The sequence below is a fragment of the Bos mutus genome, chromosome 25 (assembly GCF_027580195.1).
Source record: "Bos mutus isolate GX-2022 chromosome 25, NWIPB_WYAK_1.1, whole genome shotgun sequence".
NCBI lineage: Eukaryota > Metazoa > Chordata > Mammalia > Artiodactyla > Bovidae > Bos > Bos mutus.
The window spans coordinates 384,226-405,306 of record NC_091641.1 but is presented as its reverse complement, the minus strand read 5'-3'; the positions used below and the strand labels follow the sequence as shown (position 1 = coordinate 405,306).

At 40.9% G+C, this 21,081-nt stretch overlaps 1 protein-coding gene and 1 non-coding gene across 2 annotated transcripts in view; one reads left to right on the top strand and one right to left on the bottom strand.

The window, feature by feature from the left end:
• Nucleotides 1-21,081, bottom strand: part of ZCWPW1 (zinc finger CW-type and PWWP domain containing 1) — a 23,758-nt gene extending 2,677 nt beyond the window's left edge. Inside the window, exons 1-13 of the mRNA XM_070362463.1 lie at nucleotides 20,939-21,081; nucleotides 13,100-13,161; nucleotides 12,095-12,348; nucleotides 11,544-11,622; nucleotides 10,614-10,704; nucleotides 10,162-10,319; nucleotides 9,841-9,963; nucleotides 4,377-4,493; nucleotides 3,549-3,669; nucleotides 2,639-2,714; nucleotides 2,128-2,232; nucleotides 852-935; nucleotides 193-259 (exon numbers count right to left, since the gene is read on the bottom strand). Of these exons, the coding sequence (XP_070218564.1) occupies nucleotides 193-259; nucleotides 852-935; nucleotides 2,128-2,232; nucleotides 2,639-2,714; nucleotides 3,549-3,669; nucleotides 4,377-4,493; nucleotides 9,841-9,963; nucleotides 10,162-10,319; nucleotides 10,614-10,704; nucleotides 11,544-11,622; nucleotides 12,095-12,348; nucleotides 13,100-13,127 (1,303 nt within the window). The 5' untranslated portion in view covers nucleotides 13,128-13,161; nucleotides 20,939-21,081. The remainder of the gene's footprint in view (nucleotides 1-192; nucleotides 260-851; nucleotides 936-2,127; nucleotides 2,233-2,638; nucleotides 2,715-3,548; nucleotides 3,670-4,376; nucleotides 4,494-9,840; nucleotides 9,964-10,161; nucleotides 10,320-10,613; nucleotides 10,705-11,543; nucleotides 11,623-12,094; nucleotides 12,349-13,099; nucleotides 13,162-20,938) is intronic.
• LOC138985658 (U6 spliceosomal RNA) lies at nucleotides 4,896-5,002 on the top strand. The gene has a single exon (XR_011462703.1). It is a non-coding gene; the product is annotated as a U6 spliceosomal RNA (small nuclear RNA).

Here is a 21,081-nt window from a genome sequence, read left to right as displayed (position 1 = left end):
CATTCCTCTCTCTACCCATGTGTCCATCCATCCATCCCAGACATTTGCTCAACGGCATTTATGTAAAGCCTCATATTATAGAATCCAGAACTAGGTTGACGGCACTGGATATAAAATAAAAGCTTCAGCAGCTGCCCTCATGAAAGAATCCCTTCCCTCCCTCTCTGGTCCTTAGCCTCCTACTTATCCTACCTTTTTCTTCCCCATCATTGTCAGGTCCACTGTATCGGCTCCAGAAACCAAACAAGTTAACCCGCTCCTGAGGGAGCCAAGAAACAAAAGCATCATCCACTGGTCTCCCAGGGGCTAGTTTTGCCCCTGTCTTCAAGGTTTCTAGTTATAGAGTTTGTATTCATATTCCACATCGTTTTCACTTGAAACTTCACATTAGGTTTATCTAAATTTTTGGAGAACTTAACTACTATAACATTATACAATATTATTGTAACTTCTTTTTCCAGTTTGTTTATAATTCAGTTAATAACTGGGAAGAGGAAATTAACTGTTTGTTATTCTCCACCCCCTACCCAAAGGCAGGATTTGAGGGTAAAACTAACTCCACAGAATAAGGTACATACACCTGAGACTTGAAGTTAAACAGGGTGGTGGGATTCCCTCTACCACAAACTGTCTCTGTTTGGACAGAGAAAAAATTCCATTTGTCCAAGGGTAGGGAAAAGAATGGATAGTTTAAAGAGTCAAAGGAACTTGGCCTGGGAAGAAAAGACTAGTTCTAGAACTAAGACTGTGTAAGAGGGAAGGAGAGCCAATTTTCTACAGGAGGGACTGTATGACTTGTTTTGCGTCCCAAGTCCCAAAGAGAAGGAGGTGTGTGATCTAAACTTTCCCACCTGAATACTGATCTGCTCTGCCTTTTGAGCCATCATCAGGGCTACCAACAGTTTCTGGCTGCAGTCCTTATTTTTGCACTTTCTCTGAAATGAAAGAAGATTAGAGTCAGTGATAAACATTAGGGAAGTGACTCCAACATACTGTTACTCACCAGACATTATCTTTACATTTATCTCTACTTCCTGGTATTGATATGATACTCCTATTCTTAATCTTTTGAGCTCAGAAACACAGTCCTCCCTTGTACCCAAACAAACCTTTCATCAATTTCTAGCAATATTTTCAACCAACATTTTGGCATCCTCTCCAAAGTAAAGCCCATGGAAATTTGTAGAGGCAAAATTAAAGGAGTTCAGATGACTGCACTTTTAAGCTTCTCACAAGTTTCTTTATATCCAGCTACTTGATTTAATACTCACGGCCTGATTATCCAAGGTCCCTGAGCTCCTAGGCCTCACTGGTAAGGCCCAAAATGATTATGGGCTTCCCCGGTAGCTCAGCTGGTAAAGAATCTGCCTCAAAGCAGGAGACACTGGTTCAATTCCTGAGTCAGAAAGACCCCTTGGAGAAGGGATAGGCAACACACTCACTCCAGTATTCTTGGGCTTCCCTGGTGGCTCAGATTGTAAAGAATCTGCCTGCAATGCAGGAGGCCTGGATTATATTCCTGGGCTGGGAAGATCCCCTGGAGAAGGGAATGGGTACCCACTCCAGTATTCTTGCCTGGAGAATTCCAGGAGGAAATATCACTTAGTTATTTCAGTGGTTCTCAACCAGGGGAGACTTTATTTTTCTCCCAGAAGATATTTGACAATGTCTAGAGACAATTTTTTGGTTGTCACAACTAGGGTGAGGGCTACTACTGGCTAGATGCCATTAGAGCCCATGGATGCTGCTAAATATCCTATAATGCCTAGGACAGCCCCTCATAATAGAAAATTATCTGACCCAAAATGTCAATAGTGTTGAGACTGAGAAACCCTGAGTTAATCTGTGCCTTCATTTCTATCACACTTGCTTTGGCTAACCTGCAGAAAACCATGGTCTTCATGAAGGCCCTCTATCTGCAGACAGGGAATGAAACTAAGAAAAATCATTTTCCTGCTGCAATCGTGGTAGAAGGTCTTCCTCATGAATAGCCTCACCCTGGCATACTTGGTCAGACATGCAATTTCCTCCTGGCACAGCTTCCTCCAGGAAAAGTCACATTTAATAAAGGGAAGATTTTGTTTCTCAAGTTCCCTATATCACAACTGACCCCTGAAGGTTACTCACCACTCCACTTAGCTCCAGGGTCAGCTCCTGGAAGTTCTTTAGCATGTTGACTGGGATCCAAGCACGAGAGACTGTTTCTCCAAAAAATGTCACATGGTACTTGGACTGTAATAAAAGATAGCTTTGTTATAGCCTCTTGTCCTTCTTCTTGCTCTGACCTGCTAACCAGGAAAAGGCAGGAGAAGAGCTGAGAATTCACAAGAAAGGAAGTGCTGGGCCTTGTCTGTTCCTTTAAGCCTGACCCACCTATCCCACCTCATTCCATTGTTCTTCCATCCTGACCTCAGATATCCCAACCAAAGCCTATTTGTCAAAATCACAAATGTCCTAGTAATTAATAAATATTTAATTAGATATTTGTTTCTATATCCATTTGTCACTCTAGCTAAGAATTTGTTTCTGTTTGTGTCTGCTGGCTATGTCTATATTTCTATCTCTGTGCATCTATTAGGATGGATTTGTTCATTACTTTGCCCTGAGCACCTACCCACCCTGAACCAGGAAAACTCACCGGCAGGGAATCAAGATGAGAAGCAAAAAGAAAATATTCCCCCAGGTCAGGATCAGGTTCTACCATGCCTGGCCACCTGGAGAAGACAGATGGGTGTAGGGGATGGAAGAGAAGGGGTTATATGAGCAGAACACAAACTCATCAATATACATGTACATGAAAGGGCACTGGGCTTCCCTTGTGTCTTAGATGGTGAAGAATCCACCAGCAGTGCAGGAGACCTGGGTTCGATCCCTGGGTTGGGAAGATCCCCTGGAGGAGGGCATGGCAACCTACTCCAGTATTTTTGCTTGGAGAATCCCATGGACAGAGGGCTACAGTCCATAGGGTTGCAAAGAGTCGGGACACAACTGAAGTGACTTAGCACACAAAAGGGCAGTACGTTTTGCAAATAAAGGATTCCCCAAATAGACCCCTCTGTCATCCCTCCACAGTGGTCACTACCAAATGACTGAGGTAACTTCCATCAATGTACAAAGAAGCTCAGAATCTTCCTACTACAAAATATCTTATCTTCTAGGCCTCCTGGCAACCCTGAGAACAAAAATCTTCTGACTTGGGACATCTCCAAAGAAGAAACTCTTCCACCCTTCCCTTTCCTCTTTACTTTGTATATCTCTCCTTTCCTAATGTCTAAAAAAAAGTCTTAGAGCCACTCATCTCTTTCTACCCATTCAGGGTAGAACTGGCTGACCCTTTTCACCAGGGACATACCACATCCACCATGAAATCTCTAGAAATCACTCTTTCAAAGCCTCCAAGATTATTCCTTTATATTCTCCCTCACCCATGCTCTTTATAAGGCAGGTAACATTTCCATTATAAATCCCTTTCATTTTCTTCCCTCTCTGCCTGAAGCTACCACTCTCAAGTTTATGAAGGATGCTCTGACTCTACCATGGCACCCTACCAGGGGTAGCCGTATTGCTTGGCCCAGATGATGGATCCTGGGATGTAGGAGGCATAGGCCACATCACTTTCATGACCAGTCCAGGTCTCCTCAGGGATATCACAGCGATTATACTGCAAGTCTGCCAAGAGAGGAGGAGTGCAGGGAAAGAAAGGGCCTCATGAGGTGAAAATCTGGATGAGGGCAGAGGAAAGGTCAAGAAGAAATTGTTATATGCAGCAGGTAAGACCAAAAGGACACTTGGAAGACAGGCCTGAAGGATGAATAAAGGCTCATGAAGGAAATGCAGCTAGAGCTAGGAGAAGCAGGAGTTATGTTCTGTAGAAAGAGATCCCAAACTTCCACCTACACATGTCTGACCCTGCTTCCACCTGTGTAACATCATGAAGATAATTTCTCCAATATTCTGTTTTCTCATCTGTAAAATAGCTGGGCAGGACTAGATCTTCATAATCTTTTTTAAGTAGTCAAACATTCTAGAATTCTAAGCCACTGAATCTTTCTCACTGGCTTTTCCTCATATATCCCATACCAACCCAATACCAAAAGTCTAGTCAGACTAACAGGGTCAAACCAATGCAGAAGAAGATGGAATTTACTCAGAACAATCGTTTAGATTCCAGGACCCCCCTACTCTTCAGAGTGTCTTCCTCTATCCCTTTATGCCAAATTCATTTTGAAAAGACATCAAGATCCCCGCCTCTCCCCAAATGCTAACTACAGGGACCCCTGGAGTTATAACTATATTTTTGTCATATTTAATCTAAAGGATGAAAGCAGGGAAACAAAGAAAGGAACATAAAAACTGAAAAGAAATTTCCATTTTACCTGTGTTCTGGTCACAGGACCAATTATCTGGGAGGACTGAGGGGTCAATGTTCCCACGTAGCCGCCTCCATTTCTCACAGTTTGGGGAGGAACACTGGACCCAGACTAGACATTGACCTGTCACAGCAAAGAAACCTGAAATAAGAAGACTCAAAAATACGTTCTTCCTTCTTCAATTTAATTAAAATTAATATACTCCCTGCCACCACCACCTCTGCAAGAATCACACAGCCCTAGAGATCAACTTGTTCAAGCCCTGACTTATAAACAGTAAAACCAAAAGCTCGGAAGAGATAACTGACTGCTAAAGGTCAGTCTAAATTGGGGGCAAAGCTGAACTTGGAACCCAGGTCTCACACCTCAGTCTCTCTGCTGAACCATCTATCACCTCTTCTCCCCTGGGGCAGAAAGCAGTGTTTCCTGTATTTCCATTTTCTTTAAAAGGCTGCCTGGCATCTTTTTGGCTACTGCCTCATTTCCTGGCTGCATGTCACTACTAAAAAGTTCTCCTGAAGGACTGTGCTCGCTTTGGCAGCATATAGACTAAAATTGGAGCAATACAGAGAAGATTAGCATGGCCCCTGTGCAAGGATGACACGCAAATTCGTGAAGCGTTCCATATTTTTTAGAAAAATGGTACTGAAGAATTTATTTACAGGGCAACAATGGAGAAACAGACATAGAGAATAGATTTATGGACATGGGGTGAGGGGAGGAGAGGGTGAGATGTATGGAAAGAGTAACATGGAAACTTACATTACCATATATAAAATAGATAGTCAATGGGAATTTGCTGTATGGCTCAGGAAACTCAAACAGGGGCTCTGTATCAACCTAGATGGGAGGGATGGAGAGGGAGATTGGAGGGAGTTTTAAAAGGGTGGGGATATATGTATACCTTATGGCAGAAAGTGAAGAGGAACTCAAAAGCCTCTTGATGAAAGTGAAAGAGGAGAGTGAAAAAGTTGGCTTAAAGCTCAACATTCAGAAAATGAAGATCATGGCATCCGGTCCCACCACTTCATGGGAAATAGATGGGGAAACAGTGGAAACAGTGTCAGACTTTATTTTTCTGGGCTCCAAAATCACTGCAGATGGTGACTGCAGCCATGAAATTAAAAGACGCTCACTCCTTGGAAGGAAAGTTATGACCAACCTAGATAGCATATTCAAAAGCAGAGACATTACTTTGCCAACAAAGGTTCGTCTAGTCAAGGCTATGGTTTTTCCTGTGGTCATGTATGGATGTGAGAGTTGGACCGTGAAGAAGGCTGAGTGCCGAAGAATTGATGCTTTTGAACCGCAGTGTTGGAGAAGACTCTTGAGAGTCCCTTGGACTGCAAGGAGAACCAACCAGATCATTCTGAAGGAGATCAGCCCTGGGATTTCTTTGGAAGGAATGATGCTAAAGCTGAAACTCCAGTACTTTGACCACCTCATGCAAAGAGTTGACTCACTGGAAAAGACTCTGATGCTGGGAGGGATTGGGGGCAGGAGGAGAAGGGGATGACAGAGGATGAGATGGCTGGATGGCACCATTGACTCAATGGACGTGAGTCTGAGTGAACTCCGGGAGTTGGTGATGGACAGGGAGGCCTGACGTGCTGCTATTCATGGGGTCGCAAAGAGTCGGACACAACTGAGCAACTGATCTGATCTGATCTGATGGATGATTGATGTTGAGGTTTGACAGGAAACAGCAAAATTCTGTAAAACAATTATCTTTCAATAAAAAAATAATTAAAGAACAAAAAAAGTTCTTCTGAAGGACTAACCAGCATTTCTTTTGTGCACAGCATCCAGAGTTCCTCTTTGAACTAACCTGTCCTATTTGAATTAACCTGTCACCAAATCACCAAGTTGCAGCCTTTGGGACCAAGAGCTCTGAGTTCACCCCTCACCAAAAGACAGGTTTAAGCCTATCGTTTCTCAGTCAACTATTTACTTCAGGCCCTGCTCAAAGGCCAAACATTCTTTTATCCATTACATTCCAAACTCTCATCCCCACCTTTCTCTACCCCACATCTTCTAGGTTGACCCAAAGCTCCACACACCCCTTTCTCCCTCCCAAACTCTTCCACTGTATTATTTGGAAATGAAAATGAAATTAATATTCTTTGGAATTCCAGGCAAGAGTAACTAAAATCCACATATCTTCAACCTGTTCTCTGAACCTCTGCCTCCTTTTTGAAATCTGGTGATGCAGAAATCTGGTGATGCTGCCCCAACCCAACCCCACCTGACCCATGCAGCCCTCTAAGCAGAAGCTGTTCTTCTCACATCCCCCAGGCCAGAAAGTGGGGCCAGTATCACCCTTTCCGCCCATTGACACTTGCAGACCATTACTATCCTCCATTCTATAAAAACACTCCCTCCCTTAAGGTCCAGGCCATGAGATACACTGCCTTCTTATCTCCCTTGCAATGACAATGCTGCTATCTGGTTCAGTCTTTTCCTTCTCTCTGCCTCCTGCCCTCATAGATTACCATATATCCACAAGGGTAATGTACAAGCACCACATACCTTCTCCTCCATGCCACCTCAGTAACCCCTTCACCTCAGGAACCCACTCCCATCCTGCATGGCCCCCCGAGTCATCTGCAGGGACTGTACACTCCCCTGAATCACTTATCTAAACTCTTCTCTGATAAAAATGCCCCATCCTTCCACCTTGCTCCAAGAACTCATGGCAACTTTCCCTTTATCTAGATCTCCAATCCACTGGCCCCACCTTCCTCTCAACTAGTAGCAACCTCTTTTCTTCACTCTGTAGTTACGCACATTTGATTTCCTTAGATTCTCTTGCAGACATCATCAACTCCCTTTCCCTCTGTCCTTCCCCCGACTCAGCTGGCAAACACAATTCTGAATGAACCCACTCTTTTTCTGTGCCTACACTCATTCAACTGAGCTTTGCTAGAGAAAATCACTGACCAGGTACACCATATATTCAGTTAACAACACCAACCAATATGTTTCTCTAGTAAGTTCACTCTCTCACTTGTCAGTTTACCTTAAATGCTGAAACGTAAGGGATGCCCTCCATCCCACCAAAATCATCCCTCAGCAAAGTAGATGACTTACATTTGGGTCCTTCCAAAATATCTCATATTATGGATCACTTTCTCAGTTATTTTGAATAATTAAGTACTGGTTGGGAATGATGTATTAGTTTGAAATGACAGTTGCCACTGACAGTTGTAGATGTTTACAGAGGTAACCTGGCAAGGCTAGAAAAGAGAGTGGGAGAAAGGGCCAGGGACCATAAAAGAGAACAGAGATCAAGAAAATAAATGGTAGTTGTAAAAATATAAATATTCATGAGGAAATGAATGGGTAAAAAATCATCCTAATGCTATAAAACTAGATATTCATGGTTTAGGATCATATTTCTATGACAGTTTTAAAGACATACAGTTCCTTAGAGTTTCCTTTCCAACAACTTAGAAAGCAAAGATGTGTTAGAAAACTGAAGTTCAGATGTGGCTCTGTGTTAATGAAGGCTAATGTCATAGACACACAGGTAAAGAGCATTTCAGTTAATGCTAATTTGTGAAACACCAGCTTCCTTGGGTTCTGTGATCCCTCATTCTCCCTTTTCCCCTCTCCCCTTCCATTTTTCTGGTAACTTAATTGGGTTCACCTCATTCTCTGTCTAATCTCTAAATTGGAGTCCCAAAGCCTAATCATGGGTCTTCACTCCCATCTGCACTTTCTCCTGAGGTCAGCTTACCCATATCCTCTATTTGAAACCCATTTTCATACCTGACAACACAGAGATGTATGCCAGTGGCCTCTGTTCTGAGCTCCCAGTTCCTATAGCCACCTTGCTCTTTGACATTTCTATTTGGAGGTCTCACAACAATCTCAAACCCAATGAGTCCAAACCCAGATTCTTGATCTCATCCTACAGAACTGCTGTTCACCTGCTCCTTTCACACAACTGCTCAAACCCTCTTCTCTCTCACTTTCCAATATTCAATTCATCACCAAGTTCTGACAACCCTATCTCCAAAACATATCGTAAAACCATTTGCTTTTCGTCTCCTTCATCATCCTAATCCAAGCCACCAAAATATTTAATCCTAGCACTAACTTCTTAACTGGTCTACTCTTGGCTTCTCATACTCCATTCTCCAATTAATCACCAAAAGGATCTGTTTAAAACATCAATTTGAGGATGCCACTTCCCTGGTTAAAACCCACCAGGGGCTTCCCACTATACTTAAGATGAAATTCTCACTTTGTAACATGGTCTTTGAGCTAGCCACTGCTACCTCTTTATGAAGGAGGAAACAGACAGAACAGGCTCCATCTCGAAACGGGACTCCATCTTGGGCCGGACTGTGGACTTTTGAGCTCTATGCCCAGTATCTATGGAAACAACATACCAATTGGAAAACCAGGCCCCTGGAAGGAAGAGCCCCAGGGCTCATACCTAGACTCTCCCTCGCCTGAAAGAATACCCTAATTAACTGTGGAACTGAATAGAATCATACATTCTACTATGTGTACTGGGGTATGACCACAGGCCTATTGATAATTGTCCAGTGTTAACTACCTAGGCCTAAGGCATATGAATCAGGGTTAACTTTGTATTCTCTTTTCCTTTGTTCAGACCAGTTCCAGGGAATTTAGGGAGGTGGGTTTGGGCAGGTATACTTAGGGTATATAAGGTTTTCACAAAAGCTGGTCGGGGTCCTTGGCTAAGAGGAGACTCTGTCTTGCACCCGCCCGTGTAATAAATTTCACTCCATTATCTGCCCTGTCCTTCTGAGTCTGTTTTCCGGAATGTGTGGCTGTAACAGTTCCATTTATCTACAGCCACTCTGCAGCCTTGCTTCCCTTGCTCTCTGAATCCCAGTTATACCAGGTTTCTTTTGGTATCCAGAGTAAGCCAAACTTCACCTTATCTAAAACTTTCTCCCACACACTTTAGTTGGCTAACTTCTCCTACTCTTGCTACAGTTTTCAGCGTAAATGTTATTTCCTTCCAAATGCATTCTCTGACTGATCCTATCTTAATTAGATCTCCACCATTTCCTCTCAGGACATTGTCTTCCTTCCCTTCACAGAACTTTAAGCAAATTTTATTTACTGGATACTCCCTTTCTACTACCTACTCCAGGAGTACCCATCTCTCCTTGGCAACTGTAAAAAAAACAGGAAGAGTGGTTCACTGATAGTAAGAAGCCTACACATTTCACTATAATCACAATTCAACCCACAAGCACTGCGAAAAAATAAACTTCCTCCAACAACTATGGATTATATGACTGAATAACTGAATGAATGAAATAGCTCTCTCTCTTCCTCAGCACTATATCCTCTTAACAAGTAGCTGTGTGAGATAAACTATAGTCTTTGGAGAATTTGCTCTAACATCCTAACTGGTCGTTACCCTTCTCCTCCACCTCCAATTTTCAAGTTCCAAGTAGGTTTGTCAAACCATGGTTGAACTTACCAAAACCACTTCCTTCTCCTTTTTGTTGGTCCCTGTTCTGGGAATGATCCTGAATAGTTTTCTTATGTTGGTCATCCTGTCTGTGCTCATGTCCACTTTGGTCTTTCTCCATTTTCTCATCTTCTGAGAAGATAAAAGAAAAACATCATAGGGTTAAGGGATGAAGAGAATATTTGTAGATAGTAAAAGAAGGAAGAAGAATCACAGTTCATTAGTTTTAAGTCTTGGGCTGAAAATTCTCAGTATGCCCACTGTCCCATTCCCTAATTTCATGGAATAAGTACTTGAGCCAGATGTCAAAGTATATCGGATTATACTTACGAGCTTCCTTCTTTCTTTTGCTTAAGGAGAGTTTATTGAATTTCTTCTCAGAGGATGCAGAATCTGGCTGGCCTGGCTTAGATATCTTTATCTCAGGGATTATTCCATCTTCCTGAGAGGCTGAAATCTCTAGAATAGGAGGTACCACTACTCTGTCTCTGCAAATAAGATTTTTAATTAAAAGACAGAAAAGGGCAATTTGTAGTACCCCTCTTTTGAAAAAACCCAAGGGTAAAAGTTAGGAGGACAGAAGACTTGCAAGTTCTCCATGGCCTCCTGGGGTCATTTTATCCATTTACTGGCCTATTTTCCCAGTTCAAGTATCTTTCCTGAGATGAGAGAAATCTACCAAGATATGAAAAACATCTAGATAGAAAGACAGATAGATGGATAATCATTTATCAGTATTAAGTCTACCCTGTGATCAACTCACTACACTGGGATAAACTTACCTATCAGCATTATTATCAGAAGTATTAGAAGAAGCAATTCCTGGTTCCTTGTCTAATTGGGTACATCTTGTAGGCTGGGTACAGGAAGTCTCTGAAAAATCAAGGCTAGATTCCATCCTCCCAAAAGAAAATACTATAAGTAGAGAAGCAACCAAAGAAAATAACTACTCCATTATTTGCAAACTGTAACCTTTCATTAACATATCTCCCATCAGTTGCCTGAATGAACTTACCTTTAGACTTTTGCCATACCATAGAACTTTCAAGTTTTTTAATTCTCAGGAAAAACCACAAATCTGTATCTTTCTGAAAGCTTTTCCAGATGGATTCGCCTATTCTAGGATAGTCAGGTAATGTTAATTTTGTGTACATAACAGAAATTTTAGGTATATCTTTTATATCATTTGTCCCTCAAGCTTTCTCTAGAAGTGGAAGTATACCTAAGAAAAGCTTAAAGTATCAAACCACTGTCCTTAGCCTCAAGACCTTATGGAGTAAGGCTTCAGGGCCTATACTACAGAGTTTCTTATTCTAAAAATCAAATTCCTGAGCAAATGTTAAAACAGTATTGCAAATAGAAATATATAAGAAATGGAAACTAAGGTCTTCAAATCTGGGAAAAATAATTTATCTTTTCTATGAAAATTGTAAACATATAAAAATAAATTTAAATTACATTTAAAAATCTAGATGAAGCTATATTTATATTCTGAAGTCAAGGTAATCTAATTTTCTAAAAATCTATACCTTCTAAGATGGTTTAGCTATAGTCCTGTTGATACAAGATGAGTATTTAAAACTATTTCGAAGTCTCATCTAATATTTCCTTATGTAGAAAGATGGAGAGAAGGAGAGATGATATTAACTTACTCCACCCTTCAGATAATTTCTTTGCCTAACTGAAACTCTATCTTTCACTAAAAGCCATACCCAAGCACTCCTGGAAGGACTTCTGTAGCACAATCTGGACAATCTCCTCAAATTCTGCATTGGTAAGAGTTGATTTTTCCTGCAGAGAGACAGGTAGGGGAGAAAAACTGCTCATCTTTCCCCATTCCTCCTCTGTAGGAAGGAGGAAACCTCCTTTGGATGAGGCAGCAAGTTCACAAAACTAAGAGCATGAAGTCAACCTAAAGATGCCATAAATTCTATCACAGATCGCCTGGGAGTAAGAAGTCAAAGAAAAGGAAAACACTGATAAAGTCTCTACTTCTACTCTCACCTACATCCCATCTCAGCCCCTACCTGCCCAGTATTCCCTGCTAAATGCTTTCATTAAAACATTTTTTACCTCTTTGAGAATAGACACCCCCACACAAGAAAAAAAAAACTGAAACTACAGGATGAATCTCCCCTGTGATATTTCCTATATTCAAATTTATGTTATAAATATTTAAATGTCTTCTGAAATGGAAAGATCCTGTTTGCCCAGGCTGGATGACAAGAAGCTATCCCACTACAGCCATCCTTTTGATTTTTACCTTTTCTTTCTTTGCGTTCTTGCTGTCTTGAGCCTTTCCTTGTATCTCCTGGCCATTGCCTGGACCATTCTCTGTGGTTGTTTTCTTCTTCTTCTTCTTCTCTAACCCAGCCTTTAGCAGGCTTGGCCTGACCTCTGCCTGTGGGGAACTGATCTCCAGGATCTCCTCCTTTGATGAGTTAAGGTTATAGGACATCAGGCTATGCAATTTTTGTGCAGGCGGGGCAAAGGTATTTTTTGGTCCCTTCCCACATTCTGAAAGAAATTTTGTCATCAAATGTAATTTGTGAAACATGGAATCTAACACAGAAATTGCCAAACACTGCCCACTGACTGACAGTATCAGAATTATCTGGAGAGACCTTTTAACAAATTCAGATTCCTAGGCCTCTCCTTACCAAACTTCCCCAGGCCCCCACCTTCTCACCCCTGCCCTAAGATTGTGACGAAGTAGTCTGAAGTGAGACCCAAGAATCTGTAATTTTATAAGGCTATCCAGCTAACTCAGATGCACTTCCAGGTTTAGGAGCCATTGAGTAATTCAAAAGTGATAAATACAAGTATGAGGAAAACAGAAATATTCAAATATGAAATTTTTAAAATTTGCTTTTTAAAAATTTTGCACAAAGTGTTATGGGAAATTAGAGGAAAATTTTTAAAAACTAGTAAAAATCTACAAAGGATGCAATGAAAACTGTACTGATCCTCCCAGGCATAAGAAATGTACCTTTATTTGGAGCTTCCATAATATTTTGTATCTATCCTGTGGCATTTACCATATTCAAAGTTATTTATAAGTATTTAAATGGCTCTTCTCTCCCTACAAGTTCATACATTTCTTGAGTAAGACTGTTCTAAGTCAAATATATTTACTCAAAGTGCCTAGAAAAGCAGTAACTTTAACAAAGTGAACATGAAATACATATGAACTGAGCTTCCCTTTGGTAGGAAAGGTGTCCAGATGACCTAAGACTGAGAAAGAAGAGGAAAATAACTCTTGACTCACTTTCTTTACTCTCCAAGGTTGGCATCATTCAGCTCAGAAGCTACACTTTCTTTATGCCTCTGCTGAAAAAGAAATGAACAGTTATGCTCTGATGAACAAAATTTATTTTATTGAAGCATAGTTGATTTATAATGTTAATTTCTGCTACACAGCAAAGTGATTCAGTTATATATATATATATATATATATATATATGTATACAGTACTGATTGAACATGATTTTAAACTTTCTCCTCTTGCCTTCTTGGGTTCAGGGTGATAAACTCTTTAAGGGTCTATCAGGCAGATTTAGAGTCAGACAGGGCTGAGCGACTTCACTTTCACTTTTCACTTTCCTGCACTGGAGAAGGAAATGGCAACCCACTCCAGTGTTCTTGCCTGGAGAATCCCAGGGACGTGGGGAGCCTGGTGGGCTGCCGTCTATGGGGTCGCACAGAGTTGGACACGACTGAAGTGACTTAGCAGCAGAAGCAGCAGGCAGATTTACCCAACTAGTATTGATCACGCAATTCCTGACTGGTTTAAGATTCCATTTCTGAGAGAGCCAAAACTGTAATTAAATTGTCTTGGTTTAGTGATAGGAGGCTTAGCATAAGCAATCCCATCCTTTGCCTGGGATGCCTAACCTACATTTTCTGCCTTATTGACTACAATCCTACTCTTGGGCAGTGCCAATTAAATGCTGGAGGATAATGAAGGTTGTTTTAAAGATTAGCAACAATCTTTAGTGTTTTAAGTGTTTAGAACTATGTCCAACATGAGGTAGGCACTTATAAGTAGGTGGAAATGATAGTGGTAGTGATTTGTTAAAAAACACACACACACAAAATTCAACTGAGTAAATTTTAAGGATCTTTTTGGCTTTATTCAACAACTCATGAATTGGGCAGCATCGAATCTATCAGATGGATAGGAGCTCCAAGGAACTATACAAAATTAAACACTTTTACAGGGAGAAGACATAAGGAACACAGGTGTAATACTAGGCAAAAAAAGAAAGAAAGAAAAAGAAAAAGGCAAACTGGTTATACAAGGTTACTTTCCTTTAAGGGTCTATCAGGCAGATTTACCCAACTAGTGCTGATCAGGCAATTCCTGACTAGTTTAAGATTCCATTTCTGAGAGAACCAAAACTGTAATTAAATTGTCTTGGTTTAGTGATAGGGGGCTTAGCATAAGCAACCCCATTTGGTGACCCTTATTGAAACAAGATGTGTTTTTAACAGCCAAAAGTAAAAGTAGTAGTAGAGTAGCGGCATTAGGGTATAGACCTTCCTGGAGTTAAACAGTGAGATTTTTCTTCAGAGCAATAACCTTTCACAAGGTTCTTCTAAATACTCAAAACAAATACACTGTAGATTCACTTATCTATTTCAGACATCCCTATTTATAGAGAACCCCCTTTTAACATCACTATAATGTATTATCTTCCTTTTACATAGATCTTCTAGTCCAATAAATTTCCCAATGTGCTAGATTCTTATATTAATAATTTTTATTCATGGCTCAGAAATATTTAGTAACCAGCAGATGTTTTTGAACCGTGGTGTTGGAGAAGACTCTTGAGAGTCCCTTGGACAGCAAGGAGATCAAACCAGTCAATCCCAAAGGAAATCCACCCTGAATATTCATTGGAAGGACTGATGCTGAAGCTCCAATACTTTGGCCACTTGATGTGAAGAGCCAACTCACTGGAAAAGACTGATGCTGGGAAAGTTGAAGGCAAAAGGAGAAGAGGTGGCAGAGGATGAGATATTTGGATAGCATCACCAACTCAACGGACATGAATTTGACCAAACTCCGGGAGATAGTGAAGGACAGGGAGGCCTGGCATGCTGCAGTCCATGGGGTCACAAAAAGTCAAACACAACTTAGTGACTGAACACAGAGGTCTCCAGAGAAGCTAGTAATAAGAATCTAGCATATTCATTCCATATCCATAGTTTATCTGTAGCTATCTACTCAGATATGTTCTATACAACATCAGTATGTTTCATTACTGCTACCAAAACTGTGACTAATAATAAATACACTTATTGGGCACTGACTATAATCTTTGAATATGTCATCTCATTTAATTCTCCCAATAAATCTATGAGATTGATGCCATTTTACACTTGGGGAAATTGACACTGAAAGGGAGTCAGAGATATTAAGTAGCTGATAAATGGTAAAATCAGGATTAGAATCTGTCTGGTTTGCGTCATGAACTGTGCTACACTACATCCCAGTAGTCTAGTTCAGTAGTTCAGTGCTTCACACCCGTTTTAACATCACAGCACACATGTAAAGCATACACTAAAAGTAAACACTGAAACAGACAGAAAATATTTCTAGGTACTTTAGGGTAAAAGGACCAGGCTGCTCACAGCCATAGACAACTGAGGGATGGGAGAAGGAGGCCTCCAGCCACACCAAAGGCTGAAGAGGTTACTATCTCTAGCTGTATGTCATTTGTGACCCGGCACGGTGCCAAGACTCATCTTATGATGTTCCAAGAACTTATACATTTTCCAGTCTTCACTTTCCACTACTGATATTATTTCTACACAGCTGTGGTCTACCAAAACCTCAGTGTTAACACATGGTAGAGTAAGATGAATCCAGGTCTTTGACTTCTAAATTCTAATAACATGTCTATTCTTCTCAGTGATATGATTTCTGGCTGTTGGTTTTGAGTACTTTGACGGCCTTCGACCTGAAACTCAATCCTTTAACTCTGCTATCTCCCACTATAAAGAGATCCAAGAGGTTTCCAAGGTGGCCAGTGGTAAAGAATCTGCCTGCCAATGCAGGAGAAATCAGTTTAACCCCTTATCTGGGAAGATCCCACATGCCATGCAGCGATTAAGCCCAAGTGCCAGGACTACTGCGCCTGTGCTCCAGAGCACGGGAGCTGCCACTGCTGAGCCCACGTGCTGCAACGACTGAAGCCCCCGCACCTTGAGCCTGTGCTGCAACAAGAGAAGCCACTACAGTGAGAAGCCTGTGCACCACAACTGGAGAGTAGCTCCCGCTCATTGCAACCAAAGAAAAGTCCGAGCAACAACAAAGACAAAGAAACAAAGAAAATGAATAAGTAATAATAAAAAAGAGAGAGATCCAAAAGTTGCATAAAATGGATCTTTGGGTTCGTATATTTTTCTCTCTAAAGGGGCTGAAAATTTTATGACCCTCAAATGGCCAACTTAAACACTCAGTTGTTCAGGGTGTAGAATTCCACTCTCCAGATTCCAAGATGAATTCAAAAGTTACTGGGGACTTGACCTAGTGTGGCCACAGCATGGCTGAATATAAAGTCTTTTTAAATTTTTTTGGTATGTTTCTGTTCCTTTTCTTAATTCTATAAATGCAAATAATTGCTATGTGCTGGTTTGCAGTAATTCCTCTTCGTTTATACTTGTCTAGTGTGTGTTAGTTGCTCAGTTGTGTCTGACTCTTTGTGACCCCATGGACCATAGCCCATCAGTCTCCTCTGTCCATGAAATTCTCCAGGCAAGAACCCTGGGGTGGGTTGCTATGCCCTTCTCCAGGGGAATCTTCCCAATACAGGGATCGAACCCGGGTCTCCGCATTGCAGGCAGATTCTTTACCATTTGAGCCACCAGCAAAGCCCAATTTAAGGAGCACATTTTATCATGGTTTCCATCTTAACGTTTCACCAACTCCCAAACTTATTTGACAATCAAAGAAAAAGCAAGTAGGAAATTGGGGGAGAATCACTACAGCAAACTGGTCTCCTTCTTTACGATAACCGTAAATAGAAGCTACAAACTGTATAAAATTAGGCCACAAAGGGAATAATAATAATAAATGACAAACATATCTTCTCCCAGACTCTAAAATTCCAAAAATGACCATGAGAAGTCCCTATGAAGATAATCAGAATTACAAAACTATACTGAACGAGGAAAGCAAAATGAAATTAGTGTACTTGAGATGACAAAATTTGATTTTTTTAAATTTTCATCTATACAATATGTTTGAGTATCCTTTAACCATCTCTGGAGGAATACACAAGAAATTGACAAAAATGTCTCAGTTGAGTGGAAACAGGTAGCTGAGAGTGGAAATGAGCTCTCTACTGTAGCCTCTTGTGTAACTCTAGTATTTTATACATAGACTGCCATTTCAAAGTGATTTTTAAATTCTATTTTTAAAATAAAATTTAAAAAAGAGTATTTTGATCAACCTAGAGAGGCAAAATTTTTCCAAGTTAAGTTTAAATCATTATCTAAGCCTATACTGACCTCTCTAGGCCAAAGTGTGTTACTGAAGCCCCAACCAACTAAATAAAATTGTGGATCATTGTTAAGTTAATAAGATATAGTAAATGTATAAGCTTCCCTTATGGCTCAAACAGTAAAGAATCTGCCTGCAATGCAGGAGATAAAGGAGATGTGGGTTCGATCCCTGGATCAGGAAGATGCCCTGGAGAAGAAAATGGCAACCCACTCTAGTGTTCTTGCCCAGATAATTCCATAGACTGAGAAGCCTGCCAGGCTACAGTCCATAGGGTCCCAAAGAGTCAGACACGACTGAGCATGCATGCAGAGTGAGGTTGTGATGAAGAACATTACTTTTAAAGAAAATCTCTATCCTGATAAATAGAGAAGGCAAAGTTTGGAAGTCACTGTCTGATAAATCTCTGCTCCTCTGTTTCAGATTAAGTATTTGTTTCCACAATAACGAATACTGAAATGCACTTCAGAGAGAGAAAGACAATTTTAAAGATAGTTAATAAATATACAAGATACCACCAACTTTTACCTGGTCAGCTACGAAATGACTGGGGGCTCTAAACCCAGGAATAACATTTGAGATTTTAGTTTCTCTTTTATCTTAGATGAAAAATATTGGGGAAAAAATCCAATAAAGCTTTAAATGTCAAAGTAAAAGAACTTCCATAACCAGATCCTAACTCCTCAACTGACATAAGAAAGAAAGGCAAATAAGAAGAGGGAAATAACTCAGAAGTAATAAAGGGACCCAAGGGAAGGTGAATGAGGTGTTCCAAAAGATAGTTTTCTTTCATTTGGAACACCAAAAATCATCATACTGATTAGAAGATGAAATCACCTAGCTCAGCAGATCTCTAACTGCTTATCTGTGTTAAGTTTTCTCATATTCTTCAAACAAAACAAGATATCACAACACATTGAATTCAGAAACAGATGAAAATCCAGCTGTTTTCTATTAAGCCAGACATGAGAGAGATTTGCAGAAATGTAAAATAACACCATTCTTCATATTAAATTTTCTTTCACTTAGGAAACTATATTTTCATTTAAGTGTTATCTACATTAACATTATGTAAATGGTTTATTATCATCATTTTAAAATTAATAAATAGATTAATTTTTCTCAGTTTAATTTCTAATACTTAAGTATCAATGCACAGGTAAAGAGATATAAACCAATCTTTGGAGTTCTTCAAAATTTTTAAGAGTATAAAAGGATTCTCAGAGGACTTCCCTAGAGGTCCAGTGGTTAAGAATCTGCCTGCCAATGTAGTGAACACAGGATTGATCCCCGGTCAGGGAAGATCCCACATGCCGTGGGACAACTAAGCCCACAGCTTAGTTGTATATCCACAGCTACTGAGCACATGCTCTAGAGTCCAAAAGCCACAACTACTGAAGCCCATGTGCCCTAGAGCCCACGTTCTGCAACACAAGAAGCAAAGAGAAGCACATGCACCGCAACTGGAGAGTAGCTCCTGCTGCCCCAACTAGAGAAAGCCCACATGCAGAAACAAAGACCCCGTGCAGGCAAACAACAACCAAAAAAACCTTTTAAAAAATAACTTAAAAATAAATTTTACAAAAGATTCCAGGGCTTTCCTGGTGGCTCAGTGGTAAAGAATCTGCCTGCCAATGCAGGAGACTTGGGTTCAATCCTTGATCCTGGAAGTTCCCAAATGCTGAAGAGCAACTAAGCATTTGTGCCACAACTATTGAGCCTCTGCTCTAGAGCCGGTGCTCCACAAGAGAAGCCATTGCGGTGAGAAGCCCACACCCCGAAACTAGAGAGTAGACCCTGCTCACCACTACTAGGGAAAAGCCTGTGCAGCAATGAAGATCCAGAACAGACAAAAATAAATAAGTAAATTTAATTTAAAAATAAAGGGATTCTGAGACCAAAATATTTTAGAACTGACTTAGCTAAATAACTTAATTCAGTCTTGTCAATATTTTTCAAAAAGCCTTAATCCTCCTCCTCTCACTCGGAATGTGTTCACAAATTTCTCCCAAGTATCCAATTACTCCCTCTTTATATTGTCCCTGGAATCCTTGGTCTAAGAGAACAAAAATAAAAACTTTAGAATTGCCCTCTAACACAGACTCTGTGAGCCTCAAAAAATTGTATTTAAAAAACTATATTTTGAGCAGAGAAAAAGAAAGATCAAGTTTCTATTCTCACTGAGCTGACATTCTAATGGGAGTAGTTAGACAATGATCAAAACAAGTAAATATATATATTGTAAAATAAATAAAGATTATATTTTCAGAGGAAGCACTTTTCTCAGAGTTACTTGAGATGCTATCTCCCAGGCTTGAGTTCCTCAGTATGTCCACCAAATAAAATATAACTCTCAAAAAACTAGATAATAAGATAAAGACTATATTTTAACTCTCCTTTAAGCTAGAGTTTGGTTTCTTCTTGTCTTAATGTCTAATGGTATGTACATTCCTGCTCATTTTCATGCCTCCATCAGTAAATTTGTTCTTTCTTCCTTCCTTCTCTCATGTGCGCTCAGCAAGCATGATTCTAAACTTTTAACAAGACAGAAGGAAATAACTGATCCCAGCTACCCTTATTACCCATACTAGGCTGCCTAACAAGACATTTGGGGCTTCCCCGGTGGCTCAGTGGTAAAGAACCCACCTGCCAATGCAGGTGAGGTGAGTTGATCCCTGGGTCGGGAAGATCCCCTGGAAATGGCAATGGCAACCCACTCCAATATCCTTGCCGGGGAAATCCCATGGGCAGAGGAGCCTGGCAGCCTACAGTTCATGGGGTTGCAAAAGAGTCTGACACGACTTATCAATGAAACAAGACATTTACTGTCATAACTACTTCAAGTAAAACCTTTTACGGAATCTTCAAATTAATGGTGACTAAAGCTTAAAGTTCAGGGAGTGCAAGGAAGCAGAGAGACATGGCCAATTATCACCAAGACAGACTCTTTAGTACCCTGATCCTGGTTCAGACCCTTTCTATCTAACCGCTGAAAAGCTTCCACAGGTGCCCGGAATAATGCCAACCTCAAACTAGCCATTTTGTGTTCTTTCCAAGGGGCCATGCCCATGAACTCCCAGACCACTGCACCATTTCCCCTCACAGACTGCCAAGGTTTGGAACAATAAAAGGCCTAATCTCACTTTTCTCACTTTTAAAACCAGAGGGAAGAACTTGGAGACACCCACATTTTTCCTCTTTCCTCACCAATTTTCTCTTAAAAGCACAGCAATTCAGACCGGAGGTACCACAGAGCCAGAAGTCCATGACTCCTCTAAGGGTAGAACAGTGGCTCTCTAACCTCTCCTCACCGTCAACAAACCCACCATGAGACAATTTCCCCTCAGCTCGCCCTCCCCATTCCCACCCCTAACCCACGGAGACACCAGGATCCTCATTCTCGCTCAGCTCGACACTGCGCACCATAATACTGAGTTACTTTTGGTTTTCTCTTAGGAGCAAGTCTGCGGTTAGAGATTCGGAGGAGAAGGATAAGAGCTAGCCATCACCCTGAGGAGAAAACTTTTCCTCAGGCGACAGGTGCCAAGACTGGCCAAGCCTAGAACCTTCAGGTGCAAGCGGAAAAACACCAACTACCTTCTGGTGCGTAGAGGATCTAAGGGTGAGGAGCAGACAGAGTTATTGCAGCGATTCCACCAGCCGCGCGAACCTCCAACCAGTTTTCCCGCCACCAAGGATAGGCGCGAGGCCACTCACAAGCCCCACCTCCTCCGGCGGCG